This window comes from Cyanistes caeruleus, chromosome 25 (genome assembly GCF_971803275.1).
Source record: "Cyanistes caeruleus chromosome 25, bCyaCae1.hap1.1, whole genome shotgun sequence".
Lineage (NCBI taxonomy): Eukaryota > Metazoa > Chordata > Aves > Passeriformes > Paridae > Cyanistes > Cyanistes caeruleus.
This window is the reverse complement of record NC_141725.1, coordinates 4,492,296-4,506,327: the sequence shown is the minus strand read 5'-3', so window position 1 is coordinate 4,506,327 and position 14,032 is coordinate 4,492,296. Positions and strand designations below refer to the sequence as shown.

The window sequence follows — 14,032 nt, the reverse complement described above, 5'->3', positions numbered from 1 at the left end:
AGCAGCGCAGGAGTTAAAGGAAGAGGAAATCCCGGCAGGAACAGGGCTGGGGGAGGCCGGAGGCGCAGCCGGGAACCGCCGGGAGGTGCCGGAGCCTGGGACGGGACAGAACCGGGACAGAACCGGGACAGAACCGGGAGAGAACCGGGACAGAACCGGGACAGAACCGGGACAGAACCGGGATCCTCGGTGTGGGAATGCCGGGATAGAACGGGAGCCTTGGGAGGAACCGGGACAGGACGGGAATGCCGGGGGGGATTTGGGATCCTGGGAATGGAATCGGGACAGAACGGGAATGCCGGGGGGGGACTGGGACTGACTGGGAACCCTGGGGGGAACTGGGACTGACTGGGAACCCTGGGGGGGGAACTGGGACTGACTGGGACTCGGGGGGGAACTGGGACTGACTGGGAACCCTGGGGGGAACTGGGACTGACTGGGACCCTGGGGGGAACTGGGACTGACTGGGAACCCTGGGGGGAACTGGGACTGACTGGGAACCCTGGGGGGAACTGGGATGTGCTGGGAACCCTGGGGGGAACTGGGACTGACTGGGAACCCTGGGGGGAACTGGGATGTGCTGGGAACCCTGGGGGGAACTGGGACTGACTGGGACCCTGGGGGGAACTGGGACTGACTGGGACCCTCGGTGCGGGACCAGGATATCCCGGAGCTGCGGGATGGAACTGGGACGTGCTGGGAGCTCCAGGATGGAACTGGGACGTGCTGGGAGCTCCGGGAGCCACGGGCAGGACGATCCCGGCATGGAGGAGGTGAGCGGGAACCAACCGGGACTGACCCCAACCGGGACTGACCCCAAACCGGGGCTGACCCCACACCGGGGCTGACCCCAAACCCACACGGGGGTCACACCCCGGGGCTGACCCCAAACGGGGCTGACCCCACACCGGGACTGACCCCAAACCGGGACTGACCCCAAACGGGACTGACCCCAAACCGGGACTGACCCCACACCGGGACTGACCCCAAACCGGGGCTGACCCCACACCGGGGCTGACCCCACACCGGGACTGACCCCAAACCGGGACTGACCCCAAACTGGGACTGACCCCAAACTGGGACTGACCCCAAACTGGGACTGACCCCAACCGGGACTGACCCCAAACTGGGACTGACCCCACACCGGGACTGACCCCAAACCGGGACTGACCCCAAACCGGGACTGACCCCAAACCGGGACTGACCCCAACCGGGACTGACCCCAAACCGGGACTGACCCCAAACCGGGACTGACCCCAAACAGGACTGACCCCAAACCGGGACTGACCCCAAACAGGACTGACCCCAAACAGGACTGACCCCACACCGGGGCTGACCCCAAACCGGGACTGACCCCAAACTGGGACTGACCCCAAACTGGGACTGACCCCAACCGGGACTGACCCCAAACTGGGACTGACCCCAAACCGGGACTGACCCCAAACCGGGACTGACCCCAAACTGGGACTGACCCCAAACCGGGACTGACCCCAACCGGGACTGACCCCAACCGGGACTGACCCCACACCGGGACTGACCCCAAACCGGGACTGACCCCAAACCGGGACTGACCCCAACCGGGACTGACCCCAAACCGGGACTGACCCCAAACCGGGACTGACCCCAAACCGGGACTGACCCCAACCGGGACTGACCCCAAACCGGGACTGACCCCAAACCGGGACTGACCCCAAACTGGGACTGACCCCAAACCGGGACTGACCCCAAACCGGGACTGACCCCACACCGGGACTGACCCCAAACCGGGACTGACCCCAAACCGGGACTGACCCCAAACCCACACGGGGGTCACACACCGGAACTGACCCCAACCGGGACTGACCCCAAACTGGGACTGACCCCAAACCGGGACTGACCCCACACCGGGACTGACCCCAAACCCACACGGGGGTCACACCCCGGGGCTGACCCCACACCGGGGCTGACCCCAACCGGGGCTCCGGGGTGGGAATTCCCGCTGCGGGCACCGGGATGGGGCCGGGCCGGCGGCCAAAGCTGATCCCCGGTCCAGGAAAGGGCACCGGGAGCCACCGGCACCGGGGACACCGGGACCGGGGACACCGGGGACACCGGGGACACCGGCACCGGGGACACCGGGGACACCGGGGACACCGGGGACACCGGGGACACCGGCACCCGGAGCCCGCGGGACGAGGAGGAGGAGGAGGAAGAAGAGGAGGAAGAGGAGGAGGAGGGGGAGGAGGAGGACGATGGGGACGTGGACGGTGACACCGAGGACATCCCGCTGCTGGCAGGGGTGACCCAGCGACATCAGCGGCGACAGCAGCGCCCCGCCAGGTACCGGCACCGCCGCCGCGGGACAGAGGGGACAGCGGGGACAGCGGGGACAGAGGGGACAGAGGGGACAGCGGGGACAGCGGGGACAGCGGGGACAGCGGGGACAGAGGGGACAGAGGGGACAGAGGGGACAGAGGGGACACCGAGACTGCGGGGACCTCGGCACTGAGGGGACACGGGGACCGCGCCACCCCTCACTGTGCCCTTCCCCACCCCACAGGGAGGATGAGGACAGCTGGGACACCACCGCCACTGTCCCCTCTGTCCCCTCTGTCCCCGCTGTCCCCTCTGTCCCCTCTGTCCCCTCGGTCCCCTCTGTCCCCTCTGCCAGACCAGCACCGCGACCCCGCGGGACCTCCGGGATCGGCGGCACCGGGCAGGACGGTGAGCGCTGCGCTCCGTGTCACAGTGTCACACAGGGTGTCACAGTGTCACAGTGTCACACAGCCGGTGTCACACACCCGTGTCACGGTGTCACACAGCCGGTGTCACACAGGGTGTCACAGTGTCACACAGCCGGTGTCACACAGCCGGGGTCACACAGCCGTGTCACAGTGTCACACAGCGGGGTCACAGTGTCACACAGCGGGGTCACACAGCCGGGGTCACACAGGGTGTCACACAGCCGTGTCACGGTGTCACGGTGTCACACAGCTGGGGTCACACAGCCGTGTCACACAGGGTGTCACACAGCCGTGTCACAGTGTCACACAGCCGGAGTCACACAGGGTGTCACAGTGTCACAGTGTCACACAGCCGGGGTCACACACCCGTGTCACGGTGTCACACAGCCGGGGTCACACAGGGTGTCACACAGGGTGTCACACAGGGTGTCACACAGCCGTGTCACAGTGTCACACAGCCGGGGTCACACACTCGTGTCACACAGGGTGTCACACAGCCGGGGTTACACAGCGTGTCACACACCCATGTCAGGGTGTCACACACCTGGTGTCACACAGGGTGTCACACAGCCGTGTCACGGTGTCACACCCGTGTCACACACCCAGGGTCACACAGGGTGTCACACAGCCGTGTCACGGTGTCACACAGCCGGGGTCACACACCCGTGTCACGGTGTCACACAGGGTGTCACACACCCATGTCACGGTGTCACACCCGTGTCACACAGCCGTGTCACGGTGTCACACCCATGTCACACCCCCGTGTCACGGTGTCACTGTGTCCCCCCCTGACCCCGGCCGTGTCCCCAGCTGCCAGCCCGGATCTCTTCGAGCGCCTCCAGCACGCCGTCAGCTCCCTGGAACGCGCCGTCTTCTCCCGCCACCGGCGGCCACCGGCGCGGCCACCGCCCGGCCCGGGCTGGCACCGAGCGCTCCAGGTGAGCCTCGCCACCCCCGCCGCGCCCCCGCCACGGGCACCGACTGACCCCCGGCACCGCCAGAGCCTGGAGGAGCTGAGCCGGACACCGGGCTGGGCGGCGGGGGAGCCTCGGGATTTACCGGAGGAGGTGGCGGCGGCCGCGGCGAGCAACGAGAGCCTGCGGGCCACCCTGGGCCACCGTGACCGGGAGCTGGGCAGGGCCGCGGCGGCGCTGCGGGAGCTGCGGGGCGAGCGGGACCGGCTGCAGGGCAAGGTGGGTGCGGGGAGGGTGGCGCGCTCGGGGGACAGGCGGTGACACCGCGAGGGTGGCAGCGGAGCGGTGCCGGTGGTGCTGAGCGCGGGGTCCGCTTCAGGTGCGGCAGCTGCGGGAGGCTCTGGCCAGGCTGGAGGAGCCGGGGACGTTCGGAAGGGACATCCCTGGGACTGGGGACATCCCTGGGATTGGGGACATCCCTGGGATTGGGGACATCGCCGGGACTGGGGACATCGCCGGGATTGGTGACAGTGCCGGGATCGGTGACAGTGCCGGGATTGGGGACATCTCCGGGACCAGTGACACCCCCGGCATCAGTGACATCCCCGGGCTCGGTGACATCCCTGAGATTGCTGACACCCCCAGGACGGGTGACACCCCCGGGATTGCTGACACCCCCGGGATTGGTGACACCCCCAGGCTCGGTGACACCCCCAGGCTCGGTGACACCCCCGGGATTGGTGACACCCCCGGGACCGGTGACACCCCCGGGATTGGTGACACTCCTGGGGTCGGTGACACCCCCGGGATTGGTGACACCCCCAGGACCGGTGACACCCCCGGGATTGGTGACACCCCCAGGCTCGGTGACACCCCCGGGACCGGTGACACCCCCGGGATTGGTGACACCCCTGGGATTGGTGACACCCCCAGGACCGGTGACACCCCCGGGACCGGTGACACCCCCGGGCCCAGCAGCCCCCCGGGACAGCGGGTGAGTTCGGGTGGGGGCACGGGGGGGTCCTGCCCTGGCACGGGGCTCTGGTGTCCCCTCGGCGGGATGGCACCGGGGGGGTGACAGGGCTGGGCCCCGTGGGAATAAAACCCCATGGAATAAAACCCATGGAATTTAAACTCCATGGGATAAAATCCTATGAAATTAAATCCCATGGAATAAAATCCTACGGAATAAAAACCCATGGAACTTAAACCCCATGGGATCCATCCCCACGGGATCCATCCCCTCTCAATCCATCCCCTCTCAATCCATCCCCACGGGATCCAGCCCCACGGGATCCATCCCCACGGGATCCATCCCCACGGGATCCAGCCCCACGGGATCCATCCCCACGGGATCCAGCCTCACGGGATAAAACCCCACGGGATTCATCCCCACGGGATCCAGCCCCACGGGATCCATCCCCTCTCGATCCAGCCCCATGGGATCCAGCCCCATGGGATCCATCCCCACGGGATCCAGCCTCACGGGATAAAACCCCACGGGATTCATCCCCACGGGATCCAGCCCCACGGGATCCATCCCCTCTCGATCCAGCCCCATGGGATCCAGCCCCATGGGATCCATCCCCTCTCGATCCAGCCCCACGGGATCCATCCCTTCTCGATCCAGCCCCATGGGATCCAGCCCCATGGGATCCATCCCCTCTCGATCCAGCCCCACGGGATCCATCCCCTCTCGATCCAGCCCCTCTCGATCCAGCCCCATGGGATCCATCCCCTCTCGATCCAGCCCCACGGGATCCATCCCCTCTCGATCCATCCCCTCTCGATCCAGCCCCTCTCGATCCAGCCCCATGGGATCCATCCCCTCTCGATCCAGCCCCATGGGATCCATCCCCTCTCGATCCAGCCCCACGGGATCCATCCCCTCTCGATCCAGCCCCTCTCGATCCAGCCCCTCTCGATCCAGCCCCACTCCCCGCTGTCCCCCCGACCCTCGGCGAGCCCCGGCCGGGATCAGGAGGAGCGGCTGCAGCAGCTGCAGGGGTGAGTCCCCCCCAGAACCCCCCGAGGCGCCCCCGCAGCCCCCGCAGCCCCGCGCGGGGGAAACTGAGGCAGCGGGCGGGCCGCAGGGAGCTGGCGCGGCTGCAGGAGCTGAACCGGGAGCTGGCGGCGGCGCTCGGGGAGTGCAAGGGAGAGGCGGAGCGGCTGAGCGTGGAGCTGGGGCTGCGGGAGGCGCGGAGCTCCGCGCTGAGACTGGCACTGAGCTGCAGGTGGGGACAGCGGGGACAGCGGGGACAGCGGGGACAGCGGGGACAGCGGGGGACAGCGGGGGACAGGGATGGGGACAGGGATGGGGACAGGAGGGGACAGGGATGAGGACAAGAGGGGACAGGGATGGGGACAGGAGGGGACAGGGATGGGGATGGGGACAGGGATGGGGACAGGGATGGGACAGGGGTGGGACAGGGACAGGGACAGGGACAGGGACAGGGACAGGGACAGGGACAGGGACAGGGACAGGGACGGGGACAGGGACAGGGACAGGGATGGGACAGGGGTGGGACAGGGACAGGGACAGGGACAGGGACAGGGACAGGGACAGGGACAGGGACAGGGACAGGGACAGGGATGGGACAGGGACAGGGACAGGGACAGGGACAGGGACAGGGACAGGGACAGGGACAGGGACAGGGATGGGGCAGGGACAGGGACAGGGACAGGGACAGGGACAGGGACCGGGACAGGGACAGGGACAGGGACAGGGACAGGGACAGGGACAGGGACAGGGACAGGGACAGGGACGGGAACAGCCCCCCCTGAGCCCCTCGTCCCCCAGCGAGCGCTGCGGAGGGGCCTACGCCGCCCTCCTGGAGCTGGTGCGGGCAAAGGCGACACCGGAGGGTGGCACCCGTGGGGGTGAGTGACAGCGGGGGACACGGGGACACGGGGACTGGGGGGATACTGGGGGGATACTGGGGGGATACTGGGGGGAAACTAGGAGGATATTGGGGGGTTATAAGGGAGGATACCGGGGGGATACCGGGGGGATACCAGGGAGATACCGGGGGGCTACCGGGGGGATACCGGGGGGATACCAGGGGGATACCGGGGGGCTACCAGGGGGATAGCGGGGGGATACAGGGGGGATACCGGGAATTATCACGGAAGGTACTGGGGGAACGCTGGGGGGATACCGGGAATACTGGGGAGATTCCGGGGAGCAATCAGGGAGGAGCCGCAGGGACGCCTGGGGTTACTGGGAGACGCCCGAGGGACACTGGGAGGCACTGGGAGCTTTTGGGGCACCCCAAAGCCCCCCCACCCCCTACCCAGGAACCGCGGCAGAACCGAGCCCGGAACCGCCGGGAGCAGCGGAACCGAAAAGCCGCCGGGACCCCGAGGACAGCCGCAGGTACCGGGGGGGGGGGGCTCGGGGGTCCCGGCTTTGAGCCCCCCCCTCCCCAGCGGGTACCCCCGTGCCCACCGCCCCCCGCAGCTGCCGGGGGATGGAGGAGGGAGCGCTGCGGGAGCACATCCGGAGGCTCCGGGCCGAGCAGGCGGCGGTGGAGGGGTCGCTGCTGGACACCCCCGAGCCCCCCGGAGCCCCCCGGCACCGGGAGCCCCGAGCGCGGGCGGAGCGGGCGCTGAGGGAGGCGCGGGCGCTGCTGCCCGGCTGGAGGCGGCCCGAGAAGGAGGAGCTGCTGCAGGAGCTGGCCGTGCTCAAGGTGCGGGGGGATCCTTCCTTAGAGCCCTTCCTGGATCCTTTCCCTGGATCCCTTCCTGGATCCCTTCCTGGATCCTTTCCCTGGATCCTTCCTGGATTCTTCCTGGATCCTTTCCCTGGATCCTTTCCCTGGATCCCTTCCCTGGATTCTTCCTGGATCCCTTCCCTGGATCCTTCCCTGGACCCCTTCCCTGGATCTCTTCCCTGGATCCTTCCTGGATCCTTCCTGGATCCCTTCCTGGATCCTTTCCCTGGATCCTTTCCCTGGATCCTTCCTGGATCCTTCCTGGATCCCTTACTGGATCCTTTCCCTGGATCCTTTCCCTGGATCCTTCCTGGATCCTTCCTGGATCCTTCCTTAGATCCCTACCTGGATCCCTTCCTGGATCATTCCTGGATTCTTCCTGGATCCCTTCCCGGATCCTTTCCCTGGATCCTTCCCGGATCCTTTCCCTGGATCCTTCCTGGATCCTTCCTGGATCCTTTCCCTGGATCCTTCCCTGGATCCTTCCTGGATCCTTTCCCTGGATCCCTTCCTGGATCCTTCCTGGATCCCTTCCTGGATCCGTTCCTGGATCCTTCCTTAGATCCCTTCCTGGATCCCTTCCTGGATCATTCCTGGATTCTTCCTGAATCCTTTCCCTGGATCCTTTCCCTGGATCCCTTCCTGGATCCCTCCCTGGGTTCCTCGCTGGGTCATTCCCTGCATCGCTCCCATGATTTCTCCGTGGATTTCTCCATGGATCCCTCCCTGCATCCTGTCCTGGATCCTTCCCTGCATCTCTCCACTGATCCCTGCCTGGATCCCCGAATCCCCGAATCCCCGAATCCCCGGATCCCTGAATCCCTGGATCCCCGAATCCCCGAATCCCTGAATCCCTGAATCCCTGAATCCCTGAATCCCTGAATCCCCGAATCCCCGAGTCCCTGGATCCCTGAATCCCTGGATCCCTGAATCCCTGAATCCCCGAATCCCTGGATCTCCGAATCCCTGAATCCCCGAATCCCTCCCCGGTCCCGCCCCGTGTCCCCTGGCCGTGCCTCAGTTTCCCCGCACACCCAGGAGGCGCTGGCGGAGCTGCGGGAGCGGGAGAAGCGGGGCCTGGAGCCCCTCCCGTGTCCCCTGGCCGTGCCTCAGTTTCCCCGCACACCCAGGAGGCGCTGGCGGAGCTGCGGGAGCGGCTGCAGCTGGAAGAGCGGGAGAAGCGGGGTCTGGAGCTGCTCCTGGCCGCGACCGGACCCCGGGAAGCCGCCCTGCGCCTCCTGCTCCGGCACCGGGAACGGGAGCGGGACGGCAGCTCCGGCAGCAGCTCCGGCAGCTCCGGCAGCTCCGGCAGCAGCTCCGGGGAGGTAGGGATGGATCCCACGGGGAGATTCCCGGGATTTTGGGGGGTCCCGAGGGGCGGGAGACAGCCCCGGAATCCCTGCAGGATGCGCGGATCGGGCGCGGGGCAGCGATGGCTCCGCGGAACCGCCCGGACCCCGAGAGGACGCGGGAGGAGCTGCTCCGCATCCGGGCCAGGCGAGAGCGGGGGGTGTGGGGTGTGTGGGGTGTGTGGGGTCTGTGGGGTGTGTGGGGTGTGTGGGGTGTGTGGGGTCTGTGGGGTGTGTGGGGTGTGTGGGGTGTGTGGGGTCTGGGGGGTCTGTGGGGTGTGTGGGGTGTGTGGGGTGTGTGGGGTGTGTGGGGTGTGTGCGGTGTGTGGGGTGTGTGGGATCCATGGGGTGTGGGGGGTGTGTGGGGATCGGGAATTGTCCGGGGCTTGGGATTCTGTGGGGCCGGGATGGACACGGGGGTGACACGGGGGTGACACGGGGTGACACAGGGTGACACAGGGTGACACAGGGCTGTCGGGGGGTGACACGGGGCTGTCAGGGGGTGACACGGGGCTGTCAGGGGGTGACACGGGGTGACATGGGGGTGACACGGGGTGACACGGGGCTGTCAGGGGGTGACACGGGGGTGACACGGGGGTGACAGGGGGTGACACGGGGGTGACAGGGGGGTGACACGGGGCTGTCAGGGGGTGACAGGGGGTGACACGGGGGTGACACAGGGTGACACAGGGCTGTCGGGGTGACACGGGGCTGACACGGGGGTGACCCGCGTGTCCCCAGGACGGAGCAGCTGTGGGGCTGGGGTGACACGGGGCTGTCAGGGGGTGACACGGAGGTGACACGGGGGTGACACAGGGGTGACAGGGGGGTGACACGGGGCTGTCAGGGGATGACACGGGGCTGTCAGGGGGTGACACGGGGCTGTCAGGGGCTGTCAGAGGGTGACACGGGGTGACACAGGGGTGACACGGGGGTGACACGGGGCTGTCAGGGGGTGACAGGGGGTGACACGGGGGTGACCCGCGTGTCCCCAGGACGGAGCAGCTGTGGGGCTGGGGTGACACGGGGCTGTCAGAGTGTGACAGGGGGTGACACGGGGGTGACCCGCGTGTCCCCAGGACGGAGCAGCTCCGCGGGCGCGCTCGGGAGCTGGCGCTGGCCCTGGAGCGGAGCAGCGCTGCCAGCCGGGCCCAGCAGGCGCAAAGCGCCGCCGCCACCATGGAGCTCTTCCAGGCGCACAGGTGGGCACGGGGGTCCCCGGGGGTCCCCGGGGGTCCCTGGGGGTCCCTTGGGGGTCCTGGGCACTCTTGGTCCACTGGGGGTCCCCTGGATGTCCCCTGGGGGTCCCCTGTGGGTCCTCTGAGTGTCCTCTGGGGGTCCCTTGGGGGTCCTGGGGGTCCCTTGGGGGTCCTCGGAGTGTCCTCTGGGGGTCCCTTGGGGGTCCTGGGGGTCCTGGGGGTCCCCTGGGGGTTCTGGGCACTCTCGGTCCCCCCTGGATTTCTGGGTCCCCTGTGTCCCCCGGCTCCCTGAACCCCCTGACTCCCTGAATCCCCAAAATCCTCCACTCCCCTTAACGCCCCGAACCCCTCGAATTCCCCGAACCCCCCGAACCCCCCTGACTCCCTGAGCTCCCCGAACCCCCCTAAACCCTCCACACCCCCCCTGAGTTCCTGAATCCCCTTGACCCCTGAGCCCCCCGAACCCCCCTGACCCCTCTCACCCCCCCGAACCCCCCGAATCCCCCGAACCCCCCGAACCCCCCTGACTCCCTGAGCTCCCCGAACCCCCCTAAACCCTCCACACCCCCCCCGAACCCCCCGAATCCCCCTGAATCCCCCGAACCCCTGAACCTCCCTCACTCCCCTGACCCATCTCACCCCCCCGAACCCCCCGAACCCCCTGAACCCCTGGAACCTCCCGAACCCCCCTGACCCATCTCAACCCCCGAACCCCCCGAACCCCCCGAGCCCCCCGAACCCCCCGAGCCCCCCGAACCCCCCGAGCCCCCCTGACCCCTCTCACCCCCCGAACCCCCCGAACCCCTCGAATCCCCCGAATCCCCCGAACCCCTGGAACCTCCCGAACCCCCCTGACCCATCTCAACCCCCGAACCCCCCGAACCCCCTGAACCCCCCTGACCTCTCTCACCCCTCTCACCCCCCGAATCCCCCGAACCTCCCGAACCCCTGAACCTCCCTCACTCTCCTGACCCCTCTCATCCCCCGAACCCCCCGAGCCCCCCTGACCCTTCTCACCCCCCCGAACCCCCTCTCACCCCCCGAACCCCCCGAACCCCGCAGGTCTCTGGCGCTGGCGCTGCGCGGGGCCCGGCGCAGGCGGGCGGAGCAGCTGCGGCGGCTGCAGGGGCGAGCGGCGGCGCTGCGGGACCAGCACGGCCGCAGGGAGCGAGCCCTGGCCCGGACACTGCGGAACCTCCGCGGCGGCGGGGAGAGCTGCGTCTAGAGACACCCCGAAATCCACCGGGGAACCCCGAAATCCACCGGGCAACTCGGGAATCCACCGGGGAACTCGCGAATCCACCGGGGGGGAAACGGGAATTTATGGGGAACCCCAATAAAGCCGTGGAGAACCCCGAAAATTCATGGGGGAACTCGGAAATCCATGGGGGGGACACGGAAATCCATGGGGAACCCCGAAAATTCATGGGGGAACTTAGAAACCCATGGGGGGGACACGGAAATCCATGGAGAACCCCAAGAAATCCACGGAGAGCCCCAGAAATTCATGGGGGAACTCGGAAATCCATGGGGGGAACTTGGAAATTTATGGAGGAACTCGGAAAGCGATGGGGAACCCCAAGAAATCCATGGAGAACCCCGAAAATTCATGGGGGAACTCAAAATTCACGGAGGAACTTGGAAATCCATGGGGGGGAAACGGGAATTTATGGGGAACCCCAATAAAGCCATGGAGAACCCCAAAAATTCATGGGGGAACTCGGAAATCCATGGGGGGGACTCGGAAATCCATGGAGAACCCTGAAAATTCATGGGGGAACACAGGAATCGATGGGGGAAACTCAGAAATCCACGGAAGGAACACGGAAATCCATGGGGGGAACTTGGAAATTTATGGGGGAAATCAGAAATTCATGGGGAACCCCAAGAAATCCATGGGGAACCCCGAAAATTCATGGGGGAACTCGAAATTCACGAAGGAACTTGGAAATCCACGGGGGGGAAACAGGAATTTATGGGGAACCCCAATAAAGCCATGGAGAACCCCAAAAATTCATGGGGGAACCCAGAAATCCGTGGAAGGAACTCGGAAATCCATGGGGGGAACTCGGAAATTTAAGGGGAACTCGGAAAGCGATGGGGAACCCCAAGAAATCCATGGGGAACCCCGAAAATTCATGGGGGAACTTAGAAACCCATGGGGGGACACGGAAACCCATGGAGAACCCCAAGAAATCCATGGGGAACCCCGAAAATTCATGGGGGAACTCGAAATTCACGGAGGAACTCGGAAATCCACGGGGGGGAAACGGGAATTTATGGGGAACCCCAAGAAATCCACGGAGAACCCCAAAAATTCATGGGGAAACTTAGAAACCCATGAGGGGACATGGAAATCCATGGGGAACCCCAAGAAATCCATGGGGAACCCCGAAAATTCATGGGGAAAACTCGGAAATCCACCGGGATTATTTGGGAATTATTTGGGAAATATTTGGGAATTTATTTGGGAATTTATTTGGGAATTATTTGGGAAATATTTGGGAATTATTTGGGAAATATTTGGGAATTTATTTGGGAATTTATTTGGGAATTATTTGGGAATTTATTTGGGAATTATTTGGGAATTATTTGGGAATTTATTTGGGAATTATTTGGGAATTTATCTGGGAATTATTTGGGATTTATTTGGGAATTTGGGAGTTATTTGGGAATTTATTTGGGAAATATTTGGGAAATATTTGGGAATTTATTTGGGAATTATTTGGGGAAATGTATAGGAAATATTTGGGAAATATTTGGGAATTTATTTGGGAATTATTTGGGAATTATTTGGGAATTATTTGGGAAATATTTGGGAATTTATTTGGGAATTTATTTGGGAATTATTTGGGAAATATTTGGGAATTATTTGGGAAATATTTGGGAATTTATTTGGGAATTATTTGGGAATTTATTTGGGAATTTATTTGGGAAATATTTGGGAATTATTTGGGGATTATTTGGGAATTTGGGAATTATTTGGGGATTATTTGGGAATTATTTGGGAATTTGGGAATTACTTGGGAATTTATTTGGGAAATATTTGGGAATTTATTTGGGAATTATTTGGGAATTATTTGGGAATTATTTGGGAATTATTTGGGAATTTATTTGGGAAATATTTGGGGATTTATTTGGGAAATATTTGGGAATTTATTTGGGAATTTATTTGGGAATTATTTGGGAATTTATTTGGGAATTTATCTGGGAATTATTTGGGAATTATTTGGGAATTTGGGAGTTATTTGGGAATTTATTTGGGAAATATTTGGGAAATATTGGGGAATTTATTTGGGAATTCTTTGTTTTCCCAAGGAATTCCAGGCCTAACCCAGGGGAAAGGCCAGATTGGGATCCCCCAAAACCCATTCCCAGGATTTCCCAGGGAATATTCCATGGAATGTTCAGGAATTGGGATCAGATCCCAAAATCCAGGGAATTTGGGGTTTCACTTCATTCATGGCCATCCCCAATTCCCGTCAATCCCGGAACAGGATCGGGAATTCCGGAGGCTGAACCTGAACCGGCGCCTTTTGGGGGTTTTTGGGGTTTTTGGGGTTTTTTGGGGGTTTGGGGTTTTGGGGTTTTTGGGTGTTTTGGGTTTTGGGTGGTTTGGCGGGTTTTGGGGTTTTGGGGTTTTGGGGGTTTTGGGGGTTTTGGGGTTTTGGGGTTTTTGGGGTTTTTGGGGTTTTTGGGGTTTTTTGGTGTTTTGGGTTTTGGGTGGTTTGGCGTGTTTTGGGGTTTTGGGGTTTTGGGGGTTTTGGGGGTTTTGGATGGTTTTGGGGTTTTGGAGTTTTGGGGGTTTTGGGGTTTTGGGGTGTTTTGGGTTTTGGGGGTTTTTGGGTGTTTTGGGTTTTGGGTGGTTTGGCGGGTTTTGGGGTTTTGGGGTGTTTGGGGGTTTTTGGGGTTTTTGGGGTTTTTGGGGTTTTGGGGTTTTTTGGGTGTTTTGGGTTTTGGGTGGTTTGGGGTGTTTTGGGGTTTTTGGGTGTTTTGGGTTTTGGGGGTTTTTGGGTGTTTTGGGGTTTTTGGAGTTTTGGGGGTTTTGGGTGTTTCTGGGGTTTTGGGGTGGTTTTGGATGTTTTTGGACGTTTTTGGATGTTTTTGGATGTTTTTGGACGTTTTTGGTGTTTT

General features: G+C 63.0%; 1 protein-coding gene across 1 annotated transcript; it reads left to right on the top strand.

The window, feature by feature from the left end:
* Positions 1 to 387: 387 nt before the first annotated feature.
* Positions 388 to 11,240, top strand: USHBP1 (USH1 protein network component harmonin binding protein 1). Its single transcript, XM_086862340.1, has 16 exons — positions 388 to 773; positions 2,033 to 2,319; positions 2,540 to 2,703; positions 3,534 to 3,661; positions 3,725 to 3,916; positions 4,017 to 4,631; positions 5,073 to 5,140; positions 5,546 to 5,644; positions 5,731 to 5,871; positions 6,438 to 6,517; positions 6,935 to 7,013; positions 7,098 to 7,326; positions 8,481 to 8,675; positions 8,756 to 8,847; positions 9,779 to 9,901; positions 10,961 to 11,240. The coding sequence occupies exons 1-16, from the start codon at positions 576 to 578 to the stop codon at positions 11,121 to 11,123; spliced, it is 2,853 nt and encodes a 950-aa protein (XP_086718466.1). The 5' UTR covers positions 388 to 575; the 3' UTR covers positions 11,124 to 11,240.
* The last annotated feature ends 2,792 nt before the right edge of the window (positions 11,241 to 14,032 follow it).